We start from the raw sequence: 24,385 nt of genomic DNA, 5'->3' as shown, positions 1-24,385 counted from the left end.
TATATATATATATATATATATATATATATATATCCTCACCAACTCAATTATCTTGACACGCAACCATGTCAACTCATCATGTCACCATACATGCCGCATAAAATTTAATTCTCTCGCCATGCAACTATGTCAACTCACTATGTCACTATGCATGAAAAAACCCACCAACTCGATTATCTTGACATGCAACTATGCCACCATGCATGCCCTATAAAATTTAGTTCTCTAAACATTCAACTATGCCAACTCACTATGCTACTATGCATGGGAAAAAACCCACCTTCACATGAATCATGCATGTTAATTATAATGTATTACATATTTTTCCACAACAATAAAATAATCAAATATATTAAATTATATGTGCTCGAGTATCAATTCTCATATGGCTAATCAAAACACTAATGTTTCAACCCACTGAATCTCATAGAAATTACTGCATCCGATTCCCACAACAATGCGCGGGTATCATCTCTAGTATAACTAAGTAGTTGATTCCCATTATCTCTAATTATGATAACATGCAACTATGACAACTCATCGAGCCACCATGCACGAGAAAATACCCACCTTAACATGCACCATGCATGCTACTTATCTTACTAAACATTTTAGAACTATACAAAAAAATATGTATTTTAGTTGCAACTAGGTATGTGCCCCTGCGTTGCCACGAGGCCAAATATTTTTTTTAAGAAAATACAAGGACCATACGGGACAAATCTTGATGCAAAGCAAATAGACAAAATAAGATTATGTTTTGCTTATAAAGTATAGTTTTTCTAGCTATTTCTTAAACTAATAAAATAGGTATGTGTCTATGATTACTCTGTTTTATTGGTTACCGAATATAAGAGATTGATTGATACTGTTTTTTTTTTGCTTCTGGGCCGTGTGAATTTTTTGTTGCTTATTGGGTTACATCGAGCGAGTCCGATTCAACAATGATTTTAGTGTAAGCCCAAATTTTCAACAAGCTCGAGCCCTCTTTGAATGTTGGGCCGATTGCTCACATTCCTTGTGGACATAGTGACGGCGGCCCGCGCCAGACTCTTCCATAACCCTCCCCTAACCCTTTCCCGTGCCCTCCCGTGAACTGCCGCCGCCGACGATCCATCGCCATGGCCTCCGGTGAGCTCCCACCGTCCAAGAAGAAATCCGGCCCCACCACCATATGCTCCCTCGGCGACGACCTCCTGTGCGAGGTGTTCCTCCGCCTGCCCTCCCTCCCGACCCTCGTCCGCGCCGCCCTCACCTGCCCCGCCTTCCTCCGCGCCGTCCGTTCGTCCCCGAAATTCCGCCGCCGCTTCCGCGATCTTCACCCCGCCCCGCTCCTAGGCGTCTTCCTCGACGTCTACGACCCCGGCATGCCCGCCTTCGTGCCCATCCGCCGCTGGTCCGACCCGGACCACGCTGCCGCCGTCCGCGGCGCCGACGTCTTCCTCACCCGCGTCCCCGACGATGAAGACGAAGGGTCCGACGATGAGGACGACGGGGAAAGCGACAGCCTCGGGTGGTCCGGGTATTACGGAGGCGAAGGCGACAGAGCCGGGTGGTCGATGACCGGGTGTCGCGATGGGTACGTGGTTCTCGTCAACCGGGGAACCAAGCGGGCGGCTGTCTACGACCCCCTCACACGGAGCCTGCATCTCCTCCCCGCGCCGCCCGTTGAGATCTGCGAAGACCCCGAAGAGGCGGAAGTCGAGTTCCACGTGATCACCTCGGAAGAGGACCGCCGGTCACTCCGCGTCGTCTTCGTCTGCAAGGAAAGGGGGAAAGTGCGGGTCGCCGTCTTCTCGCTGGACACCAGGGAGTGGCAGATCTCCCCAAAAGGGGCGCGCCTGCAGCTGCAGGACGATGACAGTGGTACGCTAGTGAACGGGTGTGTCTACTGGGCATCCGTAAGCGAAGACGCTATTCATCTGCTGAACACGGCAACACTGCAATTCTCCCGGATGGTTCTGCCGCGGCGTATGCGGCGAATGGGTCTCAAGGTCGGTCAGACCAGTGATGGGAAGCTCTGCTTGGCCTGCGCATCTGAACTCACTCTTGATGTCTGCTTCCGGAGAGCAGATGACAATGGTGTCGATAAATGGATACTGAACAGGACATTTGAGTTGGTGGACGACATCGACAAGCTCCGGCTACAGTTTGTAGATCGTTTCCCAAGACTGGAGGTCGTGGCCATCATCGGTGGCATTGTGTATCTGTCTACTTTCCAGGTAGAGCATCCTAGTTCTTCTGGCTGCTTCCTATCATTCTGCATTGAAACAGAGGAGCTGAAGGAGGTCTGCCCTATCACCAACTCTGATTCTTCATATCCCTACATCATGGCGTGGCCTCCTGTTTTGGTAGGCAATAAGGTGAGCTCTCTCGGCTAGAAGGGGCTTGACTAGTAAGAGGAATAAGAAAACTTGAAGTCGGTCATTTTATCTGTACTCTGGATATTACCTGTTTTATTAACTGATGATGGTATGTTTGCTATGGTTCTATATATCCAGTCTTGGTTGGATTTACTCACTTTTTTATAAATCAAGGTGTCCAGGTGCAGGTGTAGTTGAGAATTGCAAGTTATTATTACTGTTGACTTGTTATCATTATGAGCAAATGATGCCCGTGGTAAAATAAGTAAATAACTTGGCTGACAACAGTAGTGTCAACTCCCAAAATTAACGATCAACGCCCTAAAATAGGCAGGCGAGAGTATCTATGGTCCTACGCATTCTGCTTTTATGCATTTATTTTCCTGGATTCTTTTTCCTCTGTGTCTGCTCTTAAGTTTACTTTATTATGAATCTAGAGGTAGTTTATTTTAGAATGAAATAGTGTTCTTGACATTTATTTATTTATTGACTGTTTAGAATAAATGCAATGAAATTTATGCCACATGTTCCTTGTGGAGTTAGCACGTCGCCCGCAGGTGATTTTCATAGTTAGGAAGTTATCCAAATGTATATGCTGGAGTTATAACGTTGCCTCAGTGGACAACAGTGATGATATGATCTTATCAACCTGTTGAGCATGCCCATGTCCGCTACTCCTGTGACTATTTGCCCCATGTCTGATTGGGGCAAGCAGCAACCGCTTTCCCCAGCACAGGCACCGATGACATAGGTCCTCACTTTTCTTGCAATTTTGCCCGTGGTCAGGGTTTAGATACTTTTTGTGGCCATGGGTAGGGCATCGCTATAATTCTGTGCCTGGGGGCATATGCCCAATAACCTAACATGAATCTCTATCCCAATGATCACCAAGAGTGAAAGGCTCAGGGCTGCTGTTGTTGCTGCAGATTGCACCTACGAAGTGCTATACTAGAGACTTGGAGCTGCTGTTCTTAGCACTTCTTAGTTGCAATAATGAGAACTGCTTTTTGCGCTTACCCCTTGGCTACTTCATGTCATGCCCTATCCGTTGTGTTAAGAAAAAAGTTCATTTTACTACCCTGAACAAAGTTGGTGGTTCACATTACCCCCTGATATATTTTTCTGCTCTTTTCACCCCCTAGACAAACCCATACCGGACAAAAGACCCCCCTGGGTGGTTTGTCTCAACTTGCAGCTGACGTGGCGCTGGTCAATGGTGGTTTTGACCTGCGGGTGGGGCCACGAGGATGAACTTAACTGAAATAGGAAATTAGCCTGCAGTTAATTAGGCAGTGGGACCCACTTGGTAGTGACTCAGGGGGTGGATTAACTAATTACTAATGATAGGTTTAGCCGGTGGCTAACCGGAGCACGACGGAGCTAAGGGCACGGATGGCGGGGAGGTGCTGCAGCGGCTGGCGACGGAGCAGCGCTGGGCGTAGAGGTCGCCGGCGTGGAGGGCCTCAATGGCGACGCATCGACGCAGTGGTGCTCTGGTGCAGCCGTGCGCAGAGGAGCTCGGGGCAGCGGTCATGGCGGCTGCAGAGGGCGTAGCCTCCCGTCGACCAGAGGCGGCCGGCCATGGGCGTGGAGGCGGCAGCAAGGGCCGGCGCCGCGAGCAGGGCGACATCTAGGTGGTAGGGTCGGCGGGCCAGTGGAGCAGGGCGGCGCTCCGGCGACGGGGCTCGAGTAGGCGAGCTGAGGCACGTGCCGACAGCATAGATCCGGTGTCCCGCGGGAGGACGAGGGAGCTGGTGAACCAGGGCACAGGGGCGGTTGCCCTTAGCCGGCGGCGGCCATGGCCGATGGGGCACAGGGGCGAGGATTTAGGGTTCAGTGGGGTGTGTGCCTTGGGCCTACTGGTCAAATACAACCTTTGACCAGCGGGCAAACCAGCCAGGGATGATTTTTGTCCGCTTTGGGATTGTTTAGGGGGTGAAAGGAGCAGAAAAATAGATTAAGGGGTAATGTGAACCACCAATTTTGTTCAGGGTAGTAAAATGGACTTTTTTCTTGTGTTAACTCAGTCATGTTATTTACTTATGTGTGATTGCCAGCTTGTCCACTATGGATTTATGAAGAAACCGAGTTTTTTTTAGGGAATCGATGAAGTGCAATTTTGTTTATACTGCTAAACTACCAGATGAGCACCCATCCGGGGGGGGGGGGGGGGGGGGGGGTTGTGTCCGTGAGCAACTTGGGCATGGGTGTGAGTCTATGAGATTGATGGAACTGTCCTATACCTCACCCATTGCGAAATGGTTGTGTAAAATGACGACCTGAAGCTCCATAACTGTCTATTCTTGCATTGTTTGATTGCTGTATAACTTTCTTGAGAATTGTTAGACCATTGCTCAGGCTTCCACCATAGATTATCAAGTCATGTAAAGCAAGAAGGGTGACCTTTGTTTTGCAGAACTGAATACTCATCGCTGAGAATGCTAGCTCCCTTCATGTTTCTCTTATATGATGTTAAGTAGTTAGACCAGTAAGTTGGATCTCGTATGCTTGTTTGTGAACTGGATGGAAGTTCCGGTGCTTGAGTTTGTATTAGTAGCTGAAAAAGGGGGAGAAGCTGAGCTCGGTCATAATTAACTTTATGACATGAAGTTTTAGGACATTTGCTAGTTGCAACATCAGCTTTTTTTTTATTAAGTTGCAACACCAACTGATCAGACAGGGAATTCACTCACTAGACATCATCATTTTTCTTCTTCTTTCGAGAATCCACTCAGCAAATAAACCCTCTGTTTCGCCAAACTTAAGGCCCAGGCTGAAGATTACGCAGCCAAGCCCAGCACAATCATACATATACACCTCGACTGTCTTTGTCCCTCTGGATGCAGCCAGGCCTGTTATCATGCGAGAACAAAAATGGAGGCTAGCAGTGCGGGCGTCGGCAAAGACGACCACCATATGCCTCCCTTCACCGGAGACCGTGTCGGCGCTCTTCCCGTCAGTGCTCCCTGCAACCAGAAGCAGCCACGGCCAAGGCGTACGAGAAAGTTATATACACGAGTGCATGCGGTATGAAGTTGGATCTGTTATATACACAAAGATTCCTGCAAAGTTACTAATCCTGCACAAGGAAGATTCATGTACAGTCGTGAACTGGATACTAGTACGTTTTAACGGCGGTGGCGTTCTTACCCTGTGGATCTCCGCGTCCTCGAAGCCAGGCGATACGTGAAGAAGCTCTCTATGCACCATGCGAGTCCTGGATGATACTCACAAGATCCAGGAGGTTTACTTAGATTGGAGGAATTGGGGATGAGCAGGAAGAGAACGAAGAGACGAGCAAAGACTGCATGCTGTTTCTGCAATATTGCGCAAGAATCAGTTCATCATCTTTTCATGGGTTGTAGTGTTGTGACCATCATTTAGAGTTCAGTGCTTCTTTGGGCAAATCAGAGAGACGCCATCCCTCAAAATGCTCCTGATTTCCGGAATTGGTGGCAAGAGGCCAGAAATAGAGTCCACGGACCTAGAAGGAATTCCTTGAGCACTATGGTACAACTAATTATATGGAGTATATGGAGGGGAAGAAATGGCAGAATTTTTGAAAACTCGCACACACCGCTTCAAGGAATCACCAATCAGATTAAGATTGACGCGATGCATTGGGCAGAAGCAAGTCTAGGTCCCTTTGTATTATTTTAGTTTCGTTCTATTTGAGGTTTTTGTAGACAGTTGTGGTGGTCAGGGCTTTGGGTCTTTTTGTTTGCTGAAGTCTAGGTTGTCCTTCTTGTAACTTTGATGGACGTTTGCTCGTGTATTTCTTCTTCTATCTTTAATATAATACATGCAGTCCTCCTGCATGGTTCGAGAAAAAAGATAGATTCAAATGTTTACTATGTAAACCCTCCGTAAAGAAATATAAGAGCGTTTAGATCACTACTCTACGGAAGGAGTTATCATATTTGACACACACACAACATGTTCAGTAGAAATACCCACACGCATGTCGCACACGACGTGGTCTGGCTCAGCCAGCCAGACTCGGCTCTGCAGGTCGTGGACTCATAGTCCGTTCGCAGCATTGACATAGAGGATAAACCGAACAATAATGTTTGTGACCTGATCTTCTAAATCGTGGACTTCTGGAAGGCGCTGGATGGTGCCTCGTGCATCAGTGTCCGAAGGAAATCTGTTCATGTTGGGATTCTGTCTGGGAGCGCGACGGGTCCATCAAGACCGGATTGCCGAGAAGTAACGACCTCGACATGATCCAGTTGCGAGAGGCCGCTACGACGTCCTGTATGACGACTGTCTCCACAAGATGTCGTTGTCGTTCAAATTCTCCCCCAAAATAGCTGCTCCCGCAGCACAGCCGCGATCTAAGAGTTCCTCTGACCCTGGGGCACGGCATCATCAAATGCCTCTCTCGCACGTAGTTATCCTCCCATGCCGCTCGCAGCAACGTCTCTCACCCTCGTTGCCTCGGCGCAGCGCCGCTGCCAGCACTCTATGTACCTGTCATAGCACCGCCGGTTGCCGTCCCAGGGCTGACTTGCAGCACCGTCACAGCGGTCGCTCGACTCACAACATTGCAAGCCGGTTGCTCACAACACCATTGACACGCCCATGCGTCGCTAGTGGCTCCTTGTAGCATCACCGCTTGGGGTATGCAACATTGGTGTTGTCATTTGCAGCATCGGCATCGCTTGCTAGGTCACTTGTCATTGTCAGGCATACATAGCATCGTCGTCTGGGTCCGCAACATTGCCGCCGATCACTCACAACATCGCCGGCGGTTGCTCACAGTATCATGAGTGGGCAGTCTCATGTGTCACCGTTTGTCACTCACAACAGTTGGGGTTGCCTATGGCAGCACCGCAATAGGGCCACGACCAGTGAGCCGGTGACTCGCATGGTGGGCGGGGGTGAGGGGGAGGGTGCGGAAGCACATGAGTGGAGGATAACTGAACGAATATCCATTTCTAAGTCCAAACTCATCTGCATCCGGTCAAGAAAAAATACAAAAAATACCATTTTTTTGCATGGTGGATACTTTGGTGCATGAGGTACACTTCAAATTTTAGATCATTTGAACATATGAGTAGTTCTCAGTTTTTTTTTAATTAGAACAATACATAAACAATAAACTTTTTTACAAACCCTAAATTTGCCTCTTTTGCAGAGAGCTACTCATAGCGTACCTCACGCACCAAGCGCCTGAGCACCGGATTGCTGCTCTCATAACTAAACCATTTTCCCTTCTTTTTTTTTAAAAAATAAACATTTTTGCTATTGAGATAAGGATACTTTTTTTTGAGGAGTTTGAGATAAGGAATATCTTTTTTTTAGAATCTTGAGATAAAAAATCTATTTTTTTGCATGATAGATAATTTGGTGTATTCCTTATCTCAAACCCCTCAAAAAAGTTATCCTTATCTCAAAAGCGAAATGATTCTTTTTATATAAAAAGGGAAAATGGTTTTATGAGAGTAGCGATTCGGTGATCAGACTCATCTGCACCCTCGATGAAGAAAAAAAATTCAAAAAAATACCAGATTTTTTAAAAACTATTTTTTGCATGGTAGATAATTTGGCGCGTGAGGTCCGCTCCAAATTTCAAATCATTTAGACATCTGAGTAGTTTTTTTTTATTTTTAGTATTTGTCTTGAATTGTTTTTCTTCATTGAGGGTGCAGATGAGTTGATCACCGAATCGCTGCTCTCATAAAACCATTTCCCCTTTTTTATATAAAAAGAATCATTTCACTTTTGAGATAAGGATAACTTTTTTTGAGGGGTTTGAGATAAAGAATATATTTTTTACTCCCTCCGTTCCCAAATATTTATCTTTCTAGGCATTTTAAATGAACATAATATACGGATGCATGTAGACATATTTTAAAGCGTAGATTCGTTCATTTTGCTTCGTATGTAGTCACTTGTTGAAGTCCCCCTAAAAAGACAAATATTTAGGAACGGAGAGAGTAGAATCTTGAGATAAGGATAACTGAACAATAATGTCGTGCCTTTCTCTCTTCCGGCTTTGCATGCTGGGCCGACTTCTCACATTCCTTCTGGACCTCATTGGTGGGGCGGCCCTACATAATGTCCGTGTCCCATTTCTTTCTTGAACTAGAGCAATCACACTCATATCTTCCCGTGGCCTCCCGAACTGCCGCCGGCGATCGCCATAGCCTGCAGTGAGCCGCCGCCGTCGTCCAACATGAAATCCGCACCAGCCGCTCCCACCACCATATGCGGCCTCGGAGACGACCTTCTGTGCGAGGTGTTCCTCCGCCTGCCCTCCCTCCCGAGCCTCGTCCGAGCAGCCCTCACCTGCCCCGCCTTCCTCCGAGCCGTCCGCTCGTCCCCCTCGTTCCGCCGCCGCTTCCGCGACCTCCACCCGGCCCCGCTCCTGGGCGTCTTCCTCGACATCTACGACTCCGCCATGCCCGCCTTCGTGCCTAACCGCCACTGGTCCGATCCAGACCACACCGCCGCCGTCCGCGGCGCCGACGTCTTCCTCACCCGCGTCCCCGACGTTGAAGACGAAGGGTCCGACGACCCGGACCATGCCGCTGCCGTCCGCGGCGCCGACGTTTCCCTCACACGTGTACACGAAGACGAAAGCGAAGGCGGCGACGGCGACGGCGACGAAGAAAGTGAATTCGAAGGCGGATACAAAAGCCCCGGGTGGTCGATGACCTCGTGCCGCGACGGGTACGTGGTTCTCGTCAGCCGGAGCACCAAGCGGGCGGCCGTCTACGACCCGCTCACACGGCGCCTGCATCTCCTCCGCGCGCCGCCCGTTGAGACCCGCGAAGACGCCGAACCTGAGTTCGTCGTGGTCACCCCCGAAGAGGACCCCCGGTCGTTCCGCGTCGTGTGCATCTCCAAGGAAATGAGGGCAGCGCAGGTCGCCGTCTTCTCGCCGGGCAGCATGGAGTGGCAGATCTTCCCGAAGGTGGGGAACCTGAAGCAGTTCCTTGTATACAATGGCCCAATTGTGAATTCTGGACTCGAAGGGGCTTTGACGAAGAGGAATAAAGATTAGAACTCGGGCGATTTTATCACCGGAGAGTGAAAGGCTCCGTCGCTCAGAGCTGCTGGGGTTGCTGCAGATTGCACCTACGAAGTGCTGTACTAGAGACTTGGAGCTGCTGTTCTTTAGCACCTCCTAGTTGGCTAGTTACAATAATGGGTACTGCTATTTGCGCAATTGCGCTTACTTCTTGGCTACTTCATGTCATGCGCCTATCAGTTGTGTGAACTGTCATGTTATTAATCTTACGTTTGTGATTGTCAGCTTGTCCACTATGGATGTATATGAAGAAAACTGAATTTAAATAACCATTTTCTCATGAATTTGTTATCACTAAGTTATAATGTCGTGCCCTGCTAAGCTATTACTCCCTCCGTTCCGATTTACTCGTCGTGGTTTTAGTTTTGAACTAAAACCACGAGGAGTAAATCGGAACGGAGGGAGTACTAGATGGGTACCTGGTGGATACGGGCATGAGAAGTTATTCTTTTTTGCATGTTGGCATGGGTATTGGGAGGGGGGCGGGGGGTTGTGTCCGTGAGCAACTTGAGCATGGGCATGAGATTGATGTACCCGCTCTGCCTGCACCACTGTTAGGCGTGCCGAAAAGCATTTTGCCGGCGTTCTCCTTGTTGCCGGTGGGAGAGAAACTACGGCTGCCGGCATCGCCCGTCGTTCCCAACCTCTTTCGGCAAGCCGTTCATTGCGGCAGGGCGGCCACCAGCACCACTGACCCCCAAAACCTTGCTTTGCTTCCTGTGAGGGGAGAAAGACGTGTGCCTCCAGCACGACCGCAGGGCGTTCGACGGTTTGCTCACAAGGTACAATGGATAGCGGTGATGAGTTTTTCTTTCACAACTTCATTTTTTCATCGAATGATTCATCCTCGGATGATGAAGAGCTGGTGGCTGCGTTGATCGTACATGAACACATTAGTAGGAAGCGGCCTTGGTTCAGGGGATCAATCCCCGGCCATGCTCTGGCCTTGAACCGCAATAGGGAGAAAGGCCACACCTTCTCTATGTAGATTACTTTAAGGATGATGCACTCTTCAGGCTACTCAATTTCATCGCCAATTCTGAATGAGAAGACATGTGTTCAATCGTATTCGCGAGAAAGTGGTCGTGCATGACCCATACTTTGAGTGCAAAGAGGATGCCCTAGGCACGCTTGGTTTCTCTTCATACCAGAAATGCACTACGGCTATCCGCATGCTTGCATATGGAATTCATGATGATCTTGTGGATGAGTATGTTCATATAAGTGAGTCCACATGTCTCCTCTCAATGTATAGTTTTTGCACGGCCGTGGTGGAAGTATTTGACCCTGAGTACCTCAAAGAGCCAACTGCCGCTGATACAGAAAGATTGTTGGCAATCAATGCCAAGTGGGGCTTTCCGGGCATACTTGATAGTATAAATTGTATGCATTTTAAGTGAAAGAACTGTCCATTTGCTTGGCAGGGGCAGTACAAGGGGCATGTGAAAGATGCCACTGTTATACTCGAAGATGTGAATTCACAAGATCTCTGGATATGACATTCTTTCTTCGGCATGACTGGTTCTCAGAATGATATTATTGTTCTTCAACGGTCTCCGGTGTTTGCAAGGCTTGCAGAAGGCCACTCCCTGAAGGTTAACTTTGAGGTCAATGGTCACCATTACAACAAGAGATATTACCTAGTTGATGGTACATATCCTTAGTGGTCCACTCTTGTGAAGACCATACCCAATCCGCAAGAAGAGAAACAGAGGTTTGCCCAAATGCATGAGAGTGCTAGGAAGGATGTGGAGTGTGCCTTCGGTGTGCTTCAGTCTCGGTGGGGTATCGTTCGTAACCCTGCATTGGCATGGAGCACGAAGAAGCTTTCGGAGGTGATGACTGTTTGTTTGATCATGCACAACATGATCGTGGAGGATGAGCGCGATGATAGCATCTATGACCAAGGGTTTGATTTTCAGGGTGAAAATGTTAAGTCTGAGCATCCACCTCCTACAACCTTTGAACAGTTTGTCGAGTTTCATCGGAAATTGCGTGTTTGACATACTCATGTCCAGCTTCAAGATGACTTGGTTGAGCATACGTGGACTTACATTGGCAACTAATAGATCTATCTATCAGTTTAATTTCTTTTCGTGCAATCAATTTTCAATTGGATTGTAATAAGACTACTTAATATTATTTTTAATTCAATTGGGTTGTAATAAGACTATTTCAGACGTGTAACTATTGTCCTGTTTAATTTTAGATATTTGTTATTATATTTTCAAATAGACGAGATGCGGTCGAAATAGCGCCATGCGTTGGGTACATGGCCGATGCATGCACAAATTCAGACAGACACGATCCCATTGCCATATCACACGGATGAAAAGCGGACGAGGCGGACATTCTTTGGGGTTGGCCTTATACATGTACAGTGGTGGCATTGTCCGTGGTTCCCATTAACTCTGGAAGGAGCGAGCAGCCCCTGATTCCCCATTGTCCGTGGCCTCCCGAGCCGCCCATCCCCATGGCCTCCAGTGAGCTGCCGCCGTCGCAGAAGAAATCCAGTCCCACCACCATATGCGCCCTCGGCGACGACCTCCTGCGCGAGGTGTTGCTCCGACTGCCCTCCCTCCCGACCCTCGTCCGCGCCGCGCTGACCTGCCCCACTTTCCTCCACGCCGTCCGTTCGTCCCCCGCGTTCCGCCGCCGCTTCCGCGACCTCCACCCGGCCCCGCTCCTGGGCGTCTTCCTCGACATCTACGGGCCCGCCATGCCCGCCTTCGTGCCCGTCCGCCGCCGGTCTGACCCGGACCACGCCGCGGCCGTCCGCCGCGCCGACGTCTTCCTCACCCGGGTCCCCGAAGACGAACAAGAAGGCGAAGGTGAAGGCGAAGGGGAAGAAGAAGAAGGCGAAGACGAACTGGAAGACAGATACGTGGACGGCCCCGGATGGTCGATGACCGAGTGCCGCGATGGGTACGTGCTTCTCTACCACCTGCTCACCAAGCGGGCGGCCGTCTACGACCCCCTCACGCGGCGCCTGCATCTTCTCTCACCGCCGCACGCAGAGATCTGCGCCGAAGACCCCGAAGTGGCCGAGGTTGAGTTCCACGTCCTCACCTCCCAAGAGGACCGCCGGTCGCTCCGCCTGCTCTGCATCTAAAGGAGAGCAGCCAAGGTCGCTGTCTTCTCCGCGGACAGCAGGGCGTGGCAGATCTCCCCAGAAGCGGGGAGCCTGCGGCTGACGGCAAGAGACAATGGTACGCTTGTCAACGGGTGTGTCTACTGGGCATCTGCAGACAATATCCATGTGCTGAACACCGCGACACTGCACTTCTCCCGGATGGATCCGCCGCCGCATATGCAACCCAACTACAAGGGTGTCAAGGTCGGCGAGACCAGTGATGGAAAGCTGTGTGTCGCCTGGGCAACTGATCTCCTGCTCAAAGTTTGGGTCCGGAGAGCCACCGCAGGGGGTGTCGACAATTGGATGCCGGACACAGACAAATCGATGCTGGATGAGATCCGTGAATTGGAGGTACCATGTTTAGATGAAGACCCTGTACTGGAGGTTAAGGCAATCATGGGTGGCATCGTGTATTTGTCTACCTACGAGGCATCGAATCCTACTAGTTCTTGCTGGTTGCTATCCTTCTGCACTGAAACAGAGAAGCTGAACAAGGTCTGCCCTATCACCAACTCTGATTTTTCCTATCCCTATTTGATGGCGTGGCCTCCTCTTCTTTATGCAACAAGGTGAACTCTCTTGGCTAGAAGCCTAGAAGTGGCTTGGCTAGTCAGAGGAATAAAAAAACTAGAACTCAGGTAATTTTATCGGTACTACGGATATTACCTTTTGTTATCTGACTGACGATGATATCTTGCTACGGTTCTATGCTTGTTGTCTTGGTTAGATCTACCCACTTTTGTGTAAGTCCAGAATTCAAGATGTCCAGGTCCAGGTATTGCAAGTTATTATTTCCGCTGGCTTGTTATATCATTATGAGCAAATGATGCCCGTGGTATAAAAACTTGGCAGACACGAGTAGTTTAGTCCATCGACTCTCAATATTAACGATCGACACCCTAAACTTGGCAGGTTAGAGCATATATGGTCCTATGTGTTCCACGCCCATTGCTTTGCTAGTGCATATATGATCCTGTATATGCTATGCCCATGTATTTTGTCGACGTGGCTTCGCTGGTGCTCGCTTATGCATTTTGGTCTCTGGATTCTATTTCCTGTGTGTGTGCTCTTAAGTTTAATTTATGATGAATCTGGAGATGGTCTATTTGAAAATGAAACAGAGTTCTTGACGTTTATTATTAGATGATTGTTGAGAACAGTTTGCAGTGGAATTTATGCCGCATGTAGCTTGGGGAGTTCGCAAGGTTATTTCATAGTTACTAGAAAATTATTCTAATGTGTACGCTGGAGTTATAATGTTCTCATATCAACCTGTTGAGCGCTCCCATGTCTACTACTCCTGTGACTATGTGCCCCAATGTTTGATTGTGCCATTGTGGCAAGCAGCAGCCGCTTTCTCCATCATAGGCCACCTATGGTGGAATCGAACATAGGTCCTCTCTTTCCTTGCAATTTTACCCATGGGCTGGGTTTGGATAAGTTTTTGTTCATGTGGGCAGGGCATTGGCACAATTCTATGCCTGCGGGCCTATGCCGAAACCAACCCGATAATCTGACATTTTTTCTCGAATACGCACGAGTGTGCGTATCATTCTATAAAGAAGAAGGGGAAAGACTTCCCATTAGTCTAATCCAATGATCACTTAAGAGTGAAAGACTCAGAGCTGCTGGGGCTGCTGCAGTTTGCACCTATGAAATGGTGTGGGGACTTGGAGCTGCTCTTCTTTAGCTCTTCCTAGTTACAATAATGAGATCTGCTATTTGCGCAATTGTGCTTACTCCTTGGCTACTTCAAGTTATGTGCTATCAGCTGTGTGAACTTAGTCAGGTTATTTACTCACGTTTATTGTCAGCTTGTCCACTATGGATTAATGAAGACATTGAATCTAAATAACTGTTTTCTCTTGAATTTGCTATCGATGAAGTATATTTTTGTTTACTGCTAGTGCTAAGCTGTACCCATCCGGCATATGGTTATCTGGATTGTACGGGCATGAGCAGATTTTTGTTCATGTTGGCATGGGTATATGGGTGGGGTTTTGATTCTGGGGGCAACTTGGGCATGGGTATGCGATTCATGACAACACTGAAGCTCCATAGTCCCATCTGTTGCTTATTCTACCACTGTCCGATTGTTGTAGAATTGCCTTCAGAATTGTTAGACCATTTCTCAGGCTTCCATCGCAGATTGTGAAATCATGGAAAACAAGAGGAGTGACCTTTGTTTCACACACATTGATGAAAATACACGCAAATATCTCATGATACGTATTCGTGTTTCTCTTGCATGATGTTAATTTAGTCGTTAGAACGGCGAGTTGGATTGTATCCTTATTTGTGATTTTGTGAACTGAAAGGAAGTTCCTGTGCTTGATTTGAAATTTCACTGTGAATATTAGTAGTAGGAACTCAAAATGTACAAAAATTCAGCTGAAATGGGGGAAACTGAGTTCGGTCTTAATCAACTTTATGACATGAGATTTTGGCCAGACAGTTGCTAGTTTTGCAACATCAACTTTTTTTAGAGTAAAGTTGCAGCATCAATGTTTATTTTCGAGAATCCACTCACTACACACAGACACAGCAATAGATATATTTTTTTAAGCACAACACAGCAATCAAACAATAAACCCTCTGTTTCAGCAAACTTAAGGCCCACCATACGCAGCCCATCCCAGCACAATCATACGTACGTACACCTTCGAGTGTGTAGTAGGTTGCTCCCTCTGCAGATGCATTTGCATCCAGCATATTATCATCCGAGAACAAAGAGGGAGGAGAGCAACGCCGACACGACGACGGCGAAGACGACCGTCGTGTGCTGATATACATGAGAACAAAGAGGGAGGAGCATCTACCATGCTAAAGTTATATAATGTAAAAATTTAAGTCATGCCACATCTACTGATATTGATTTCACATTATGTGAATATTGGTATTTTTTTCTATAAAGTTGGTCAAACTTTACGAGGCTTGACTTCAGATAAATGTTGTATGCGAACTAAAAAGGACCGGAGGAGTAGTAATTAATCCTGCAGAAGGAAGACTCGTGTACAGTTTTGAACTGGTAACTACTCCATTTGGCCTCGTGAATCGCATACTGCTTGAAGATATCTTTTTTAAAGAAAAGGGATTGCGCCTGACTTTATAAATAAAGCTATCAGGTAGTGTTCCTAACCAAACAATCAACCAAACCAACGAACACAACGTTGCCCCAGACGCGGGCTCAGGGCCGGCCCTGGAGTTTCGAGGGCCCCAGGGCGGACTCCATTAGTGAGCTTAGCGGCTGCGATGGTGGAAAAAAAGGAATTCCATACTTTGATATGGAAAAATTCTTGTAAGGCCATAAACCATGATATAATTTTCCGTTGTAAATATTACTCCGTCCCTTGTCTAGGTACATAAGTATGTACACAAATTTAAGACAAGTAATTTGAAACGGAGGATGTATCTGATAATAATATGTTGGGGTGTTTCAATAATATTGGCATCTAATTGCTTTAGATTATCAGTAGTGTCACTTCAAAAAATAAATTGACTCACAACCTCCTTCTAAAATTTAGTTAACTGATGTGCTCATTTTCTCTTTTTCTTTTCTTGGAACTAGATAAATGCATTTAGGCAACATGTTTGTAAAAACCAAAAAGAGTACACCTCAGCTTTGGAGTAAATAAGAAGCAATAATATGTGTGCTCCAACGCTGGTGTGCTCTTCAGATATCCAAGTCCAAAACACACTGGTGGAAAAAAGGCCTTTGGTCGCGGTTCGCAACTGCCATTAGTCGCGGTTGCGCAACCGCGACCAAATAAGCGCGACTAAAGCCCCCCACCTTTAGTCGCGGCTGCTTAAGAACCGCGACTAACGGCCCGTCCACGTGGGCGCCAGGCGGCCGTCGGGGCGGAGGACCTTTAGTCGCGGTTCTTCTGGCCAACCGCGACTAAAGGCCGCCACAGGTTTAGGGTTTTAGCCCCCCCCCCCTAAACCTGTTTTCTGTTTAATTTGTATTGTTTTATTTCTTTTGTGCTTTATTTTAATTTTGAAGGAGTTTCATATATTCTACGGTACTACATACATGCATATGAATGTACAATTTCAAATAAATTTGAAATTAGAACCAAAAAGAATTCAAGAGGAATATACAATATATATTCAATATCATCGGATGACCATATACAATTTTGAACAAGTTTCCATACATGATTTAATGCATATAAAGTTCTACGTCCTCGTAATAGTGTTCTCCTTTAGGATGGAGGACTTCCCTGCTGAACCATCCAGCTAGTTCCTCTTGAAGTGGTCGGAAGCGAGCTTCTGGACTAAGCATCCACCGGAGGTTATTCCTCTGAGCATTGGTATCACTCGGAACCCGCTCAGAGGTGTATCTCCGGATCATCTCACAGACATAGTATCCACATAGATTGGTCTCCGGTGGCTGAATATCCCCAGCATTCTTAGCCTTTAACATTTTGAATTCTAGCTCTTTTTTGAATTCACCGACCTTTGTATCTACGAACCGTCTCCAAACCCTACGAGGCAAAGAAAATTAAATGAACAAGAGAGTTATTAATTAGTTACTTGATATTAGGAAATGAACGAAATAGGCCGATCGATATAGAGCGCAAATGAATGAAAATAATTACTTCTGCAGCATTCTTCTCATGCCGCCCCAAAGCTTTGGATCCATATTCACAGAGTCGTGGACGAGACATTCTGAGGTGTTAACTTTAATTACTAGCAGAATCCAGTGGAACCTGCGGACACGATACATGCACAGTACGTCATGCATAACTCATCGATTAGCCGGCCACATACCATGCATGGAGTAAACAAAAGAGAATGTGCTCAAGACAGAAACACTCACTCAAAATGGTAAGGAAATAGAATATCACTTTTGAGTTCCTGCTTTGTAAGAAAGTGCCACAGGTCTGCCTCCACGTCGGCGGGGTGACGCTCCAACACATGTCCATTAACGATGTGTGGGTCAATGAACCCAACATCATGGATGTTCCTTACTCTGCATTCCTTAATCTTCATTCTGCATGTATAATAGCGGACACAACAATATAGTTAGGACATATATATAGTGCAGGCAATATGAACGAGATGGGGTAGAAATTAATAAATCACTTACAGAACGTAGCAACTGATGATAGATTTATCGAGCTCGCGCAGATTGAAAAGCTGGAACAATTCACTCAGTTCAATTTGTACATAGTAATGTTTGAAGTGATGCTCATGTCTAACTTCCGCATAAATATATTCTTTGGCGTTTTTATTTTTTATGTAACCCTTGTACCATTTCAGCAGACCTTTCATTTGTGGAGGTAGATCCTTTTCCTGCGCAGGCTCGACGAGAGGCCCATTCTTGACATATGTAATTACTACCTCCTTCACTGGCGCCTCATCAAGGCCTAACAGTTCACGAAGAGTAATACCTAAGTTGGCCGCTTGTTCTCTGGCACTCGTTACAGTCAATCCCTGTGCTGCCGCAGCTTGTATGATCTCGGGGGCATCCGGACAGAAGGCTTCCACTATAAGCGGGGCAATCGATTGTTTACTTTGTTCCCCGAGCTGGGCAACTTGTTTCCCGCTTTTTTTACTTTCGGCCTTCTCCCGCTCTTTGTTCTCCTTGAACATGAGTGCCTGCCTGCGAAGTTCACGTGCATAGTCGTTAGGCAGATTCTTCGCGGCTTGGGACGGTGTGCTCAAAAATGACTTAGCCCACTTCTTTTGCTCATCAGAAAATACTGGCTTGGGCTCGGGCTCTCTTTTCTTCTTGCAGTCCGCCTTCCATTTCTCCAAATCAGCAGCCGCGGCCGCGTCGACTTCCTCGGCACTACGTTCCCAAGGCCTTGTGGGGAGAGGCTTCAGTGATGGCTCCGGTACCTTTGTGGTCTTAGGTACATAAGGGTCCGGGTTAATAATCCAGGACTGCTTCTGCTTCTTTGCCGGAGGTGGATTGGGGGGCGGCGTCTGATCACCCGCCGGACGAGGACTGGGGGGCGGCGGCTGATCACCCGCCGGACGTTGTGGACTGGGGGGCGGCGTCTCGCCTCACCGTAGGGGGGTGGACTTGTTGTCCTTGGCGCCTCGCCTGGAAACTTGATAAACTTCTTTTGCCATAGAATGAAATGGCGCTTGACATCTCCAAGTCTTTTCTCCCCTTCAGGTGTAGCAATGTCAATCTCCAGGTCCTCAAACCCTTGGACTATGTCCTCCACCGTGACACGAGCATAGCCATCTTGAATGGGGTTGTTGTGGTGGAGTGCTCCAGGTAAACATGGTAAAGCACTGCCGATGGCTACCTTCATGGACATGTTCCCGATAGGATAATACAGATGACATTCTTTCATCTCCTTTATATCGTCCACGGGGTAGCGAGGAGGCTCCGGTGAAGTAATTTCGACCACCAGAGGCTCCGGTGCAGTAATTTCGATCGTCGGTGCATCTGCACCAGCCGGTGGGGCCTCCGTGGAAGCCACGCTGCTTCTCCGCTGCTGGCTTCCGAGATCCGCTGGATGATCTTCATGCTGCACCCGAGCTGCATCTCTTTCGGCTACTAGTACACTCATGGTTTTCTTCATCACATCCATTTCCGATGCCAACCGCGCCACAACATCTGCTTCCCGATCCATCTTTCTCTTACGGCTTCTGTAACCGTACGGGTCATCGTTCTGGGGGAACCCTATTTTCCACGGAATGTGCCCCATGCCTCGTACACGTCCTCCGTGTTCAGGATTCCCGAGGGCTTTTGTCAGCGCGTCGTTCTCTCTGTTGAACTTGATCTTCCCCTGTTGAGCATCCCTCATTGCGTTAATAAGGGCTTGGGTGGGTTTAATTAATTTGCCCCGGTAAACACACTCCCCTGTCTCCGGGTTCAGCGTTCCCCCATGCCCGTACCACCAGCTTTTGGCCCTTGGGTCCCATCCCTCCGTACCTGGACGGATTCCTCGCGCCCTCAGCTCGTTCTCCATCTTCTCCAACCTAGGCACCCAAATGCGATACCCTCCTGGCCCCATAACATGATTGTACTCCTTCTTAGCCGCATTTTCCTTATTTTTTCGATATTTGAATGAACTGCTCCGATTTCTTTTGCTTCACAAATTCTGGCCAATCATGTTTCAGTTTCTCATATTGTCCTTTGAAATCCGGAGTCTTGTTCTGCTTGACAAAGTCATGGGCTAGATTTTGCTTGAATTTCCGGAATGCGTCGGCCATCTTATGAAGAGCGAACTGTTTGACTAGCCTCCTCCTCTCCTTGTTTTCCTCAATCTTGTTACCCTCCTCATCGAATTTGTTGTATTCCGGAGGTAGAACGAAATGTTCCATAAGCTTCTTGAAGCAATCTTTTTTTGTTCTCTTATCGACAAAAGTGAAACCATCAATTCGTGCCTTCTTTGGCTCATTCCACTCCTGGACGGTGATCGAGACGTTGTCTCTAACAATGGCTCCGCATTGGCTGACAAACTTGGTGGCGTTCTTGCGGGGCTCCAGCGGCCTGCCGGTTGCACTGTCGACAACCTCGATGGTGCATGTTTCTCCTTGTTTCATCGTCTTGGTTGCGCCACGCTTTGACGACGTACTCGATTGTTTCGACGATCCGGCCGAGGGCTAAAATAAGAAAGAGCCGCGCGCGTTAGTACACACATATTTATTCAAATCAGTTAGTTTGTATCACCAGAGGCTCAATGTATATATATACCTCGGCGCCGGAGGTGGTTGCTACTTCCATTTGAAGATCGTCGTTTATCGACGTTTGTTCGGCATCATCTTGCTGACGGCGCCCTTCATCTTCACCGTCAAGGTTCAGATAAGAAGAGATATCATCTTCTTCTTCTCCGGTCGGCACATATAGAATATCGCCGTTTATGATGCCGAACATATGTGCTTCACCGTCCGGATCATAGTTGTCCATAATCGGGTCAGCTCTATCGTCCGCCATTATGTCAGTCCTGAAAACATGTAGTAAAAACAAATTAATTAAGTGAAGAAGGGGGGCGGTGGCGGTGGCGGTGGCGAAAGGGCGGTGGCAAAAGGAGGGGGCGAGGAAGGGGTGGGAGAGGGTGTCGCGGTAGAGCGCGAGACGGGGCGGCAGACGACGGCGTCACGGAGAGGGGAGGCGAGGACAACACATTTATAACCCTCGCCGTCCCCTCTCGATCCCTAAAAAAACACCGCGCGCATCGCCGCCCCCCTCGCCGCCCCTCTCCGTATATACGTTTTTTTTGTTAATTATCAAATTTTACGGGTTTTTTTGTTAATTATCAAGTTTTAAGTTATTTACCGTTTTTGTTAAACTAAGTTATTTACCGTTTTTGTTAATTATCAAATTTTACCGTTTTTTTGTTAATAATATATCAAAAAATTCTCTCTCTCTCTCTCTCTGCTCTCTGCTCTCTCTCTCTCTCTCTGCTCTCTCTCTCTCTCTCTCTCTCTCTCTCGATCATCGCTCTTTCTCTCTGCTCTCTGCTCTCTCTCTCTGCTCTCTCTCTGCTCTCTCTCTCTCTCTCTCTCGATCAACGCCGGCGTTGAGGGCAGCGAGGCCGGCCGCCGGCGTTGAGGGCGCAGCGAGGCGGCGCGGTGGGCGAGGGAGGCCGGCGGGCGGCGTACTAGGGCGAAAGGGGGCGGCGGGCGCCGTACGTGGGCGAGAGGGGCGGCGGGCGACGGCGGGCGGCGTCGAGGGCGCGGGCGACGGCGGGCGGCGTCGAGGGCGAGGTCGACGGCGGGCGGCGTCGAGGGCGAGGGCGGCAGGCCTTCGGCGCGGCAGAGAACGAGCGGAGAAATGGAGGCGACGGGTCGGGCGGTTGTATTTATAGCCCCCCCTTTAGTCGCGGTTGGGGAGGCGACCCGCGACTAAAGGGCCTTTAGTCGCGGTTGGGGAGGCGACCCGCGACTAAAGGGTAACCTTTAGTCGCGGTTGGGGAGGCGACCCGCGACTAAAGGACTTTTTTGGCGGGTTTTTCGTTCCCGCGCGCAACCACCTTTAGTCGCGGTTGGGCAGGCCAACCGCGACTAAAGGTATTTTCCAAATACTTTTTCTTTTTCAAAATCTTAAAAATACAAATAATATATCAAAAAATTCAGAAAAATAAAACTAATTCAATTCAAAATTCTAAAAATACAAATAATATATCAAAAAATTAAGAAAAATAAAACTAATTCAATTCAATATGTTAAAAATACAAATAATATATCAAAAAATTAAGAAAAATAGAACTAATTCAATTCAATATGTTAAAAATACAAATAATATATCAAAAAATTCAGAAAAAAAACTAATTCAATTCAAAATGTTAAAAATACAAATAATATATCAAAAAATTCAGAAAAATAAAACTAATTCAATTCAAAATTCTAAAAATACAAATAATATATCAAAAAATTCAGAAAAATAAAACTAATTCAATTCAAAATTCTAAAAATACAAATAATATATCGAAAAATTAAGAAAAATAAAACTAATTCAATTCAAAATGTTAAAAATACAAATAATATATCAAAAAATTCAGAAAAATAAAACTAATTCAATTCAAAATGTTAAAAATACAAATAATATATCAAAAAATTCAGAAAAATAAAACTAATTCAATTCAAAATAATATACCAGAGGCCGGTCGTCGGCTATGGTGGTACGGCCGGACTCTGCAGAGCGTCATGTACTACATCACGGGTAATATAATTCACATGATCCATTCAACAAAGTTTGGTACAATAAATTATTACACATCATTTCTTCCCTTGTGTCCCTGCTTGCTTACGATTGTGCCGTATCCATGGAGCATCCTCATCATTTAACTTAATGCTTGGGTCGGTGTTCACTTTGAAGGGCGGAATTTCAGCAAACATATTATAATCTTCTGACATGTCTGTCTTGTCCTCCACTCCCACGATGTTTCTTTTCCCTGAAAGAACAATGTGGCGCTTTGGATCATCGCATGATGTACTGATCGTTTTCTTATCTTTCCGTTTCCTCGGTTTGCTACTCATGTCCTTCACATAGAAAACCTGAGCGACATCTTTCGCTAGCACGAATGGTTCGTCAAGGTAACCAAGATTGTTGAAATCCACCATTGTCATTCCGTATTGCTGGTCCACCTTTACCCCACCTCCTGTTAGCTTGAACCATTTGCACCGGAACAAAGGGACCTTAAAGGAGGGTCCATAGTCAAGTTCCCATATCTCCTCTATGTAACCATAATATGTGACCTTTTGCCCATTCTCGGTTGCTGCATCAAAGCGGACACCACTGTTTTGGTTGGTGCTCTTTTTATCTTGGGCGATCGTGTAAAATGTATTCCCATTTATCTCGTACCCTTGGAAAGTCGTTATAGTCGAAGATGGTGTCTTGGCCAACATGTACAGCTGATCTACAACATCATTGTCATTCATTAAATGTTTTCTCAACCAACTGCCGAAAGTCTCCATGTGGGCCTTCCTAATCCAGGATTCAGGCTTCCCCGGGTTGTCCGAGCGTAAAATATTCTTGTGTTTCTCAAAGTACATTTTCCGGCAGGAGCCCCCTCAAAGCAATCGGAAGCAATTGCGTCATAATCACGTGGCAGTCGTGAGACTTCAGGTTTTGGAACTTTTTCTCCGCCATGTTTATTATTCCCTTTATATTGGACGAGAATCCAGACGGGACCTTCATACTGCTGAGGCATTCAAAAAAGATGACCTTCTCTTCTTTGGTCAGAGCGTAGCTGGCACGACCTTGAAACCATTCTGGATGCCGGTCATTAGGGTGTTTCAAACGTTGCTGGTCCTGCCGTGCTTCCTTTGTATCATTTGTCTTCCCATACACGCCCAAGAAGCTTAGGAGGTTCACGCAAATATTCTTCGTAACGTGCATCACGTCGATTGCAGAGCGGACATCTAGGACTTTCCAATATTCTAGCTCCCAGAATATAGATTTCTTCTTCCACATGGCTGCGTGCCCGTCAGCTCCCTTCGGAACTGATTGTCCGCCAGGACCCTTTCCAAAGATGACTTTCAAATCCTTGACCATATCAAATACCTCAGCACCAGTGCGTTCCGCAGGCTTCGGCCGGTGATCTGCCTTGCCGTTGTAATGCTTGCCCTTCTTTCTTACTGGATGAATTTTCGGAAGAAATCGACGATGCCCAAGGTACACGTTCTTCTTACAATTTGGCAAATGTACACTTTCAGTCTCATGTAAGCAGTGCGTGCATGCATTGTATCCCTTATTTGACAGTCCCGAAAGGTTACTAAGAGCAGGCCAATCGTTGATGGTTACGAAAAGCAACGCTCGTAGGTCAAATTCCTCTTGTTTGTGCTCATCCCACACACGGACACCACCCCACAGCTGTAAAAGTTCATCAACTAATGGCCTTAGGTACACATCGATGTCGTTGCCGGGTTGCTTCGGACCTTGGATGAGCACTGGCATCATAATGAACTTCCGCTTCATGCACAACCAAGGAGGAAGGTTGTAGATGCATAGAGTCACGGGCCAGGTGCTATGGCTGGAGCTCTGCTCGCCAAAAGGATTCATGCCATCCGTACTTAGAGCAAATCTTATGTTCCTTGCGTCAGCTGCAAAATCTTTGAACCATCTGTCGATCTTTCTCCATTGCGTTCCATCTGCGGTGTGTCTCAACTCCCCGTCCGACTTACGGTCCTCTTTGTGCCATCGCAACAACTTGGCATGCTCTTTGTTCCTGAACAGACGTTTCAACCGTGGTATTATAGGAGCATACCACATCACCTTGGCGGGAACCCTCTTCCTGGGTTTCTGGCCCTCAACATCGTCACCAGGGTCATCGCCTCTGATCTTATAACGCAATGCAGTGCATACCGGGCATTCATTCAAATTCTCGTATTCACCGCGGTAGAGGATGCAGTCGTTGATGCATGCATGTATCTTCA

General features: G+C 47.3%; 2 protein-coding genes and 1 pseudogene across 2 annotated transcripts; all 3 read left to right on the top strand.

The window, feature by feature from the left end:
* Positions 1–1,062: 1,062 nt before the first annotated feature.
* Positions 1,063–2,520, top strand: LOC123105508 (uncharacterized). The gene has a single exon (XM_044527588.1). The coding sequence runs from the start codon at positions 1,122–1,124 to the stop codon at positions 2,379–2,381; it is 1,260 nt and encodes a 419-aa protein (XP_044383523.1). The 5' UTR covers positions 1,063–1,121; the 3' UTR covers positions 2,382–2,520.
* A 5,902-nt stretch (positions 2,521–8,422) lies between these two features.
* LOC123108105 (uncharacterized) lies at positions 8,423–9,693 on the top strand. The gene has a single exon (XM_044529957.1). It carries the CDS (start codon positions 8,545–8,547, stop codon positions 9,373–9,375), a length of 831 nt encoding a protein of 276 aa, XP_044385892.1. The 5' UTR covers positions 8,423–8,544; the 3' UTR covers positions 9,376–9,693.
* A 2,090-nt stretch (positions 9,694–11,783) lies between these two features.
* LOC123105507 (uncharacterized) lies at positions 11,784–13,333 on the top strand (annotated as a pseudogene).
* Positions 13,334–24,385: the final 11,052 nt, after the last annotated feature.

This window comes from Triticum aestivum, chromosome 5A (genome assembly GCF_018294505.1).
Source record: "Triticum aestivum cultivar Chinese Spring chromosome 5A, IWGSC CS RefSeq v2.1, whole genome shotgun sequence".
In the NCBI taxonomy this organism is placed as follows: domain Eukaryota; kingdom Viridiplantae; phylum Streptophyta; class Magnoliopsida; order Poales; family Poaceae; genus Triticum; species Triticum aestivum.
The sequence above is the reverse complement of the archived record's forward strand: the minus strand, read 5'-3'. Positions and strand labels throughout refer to the sequence as shown.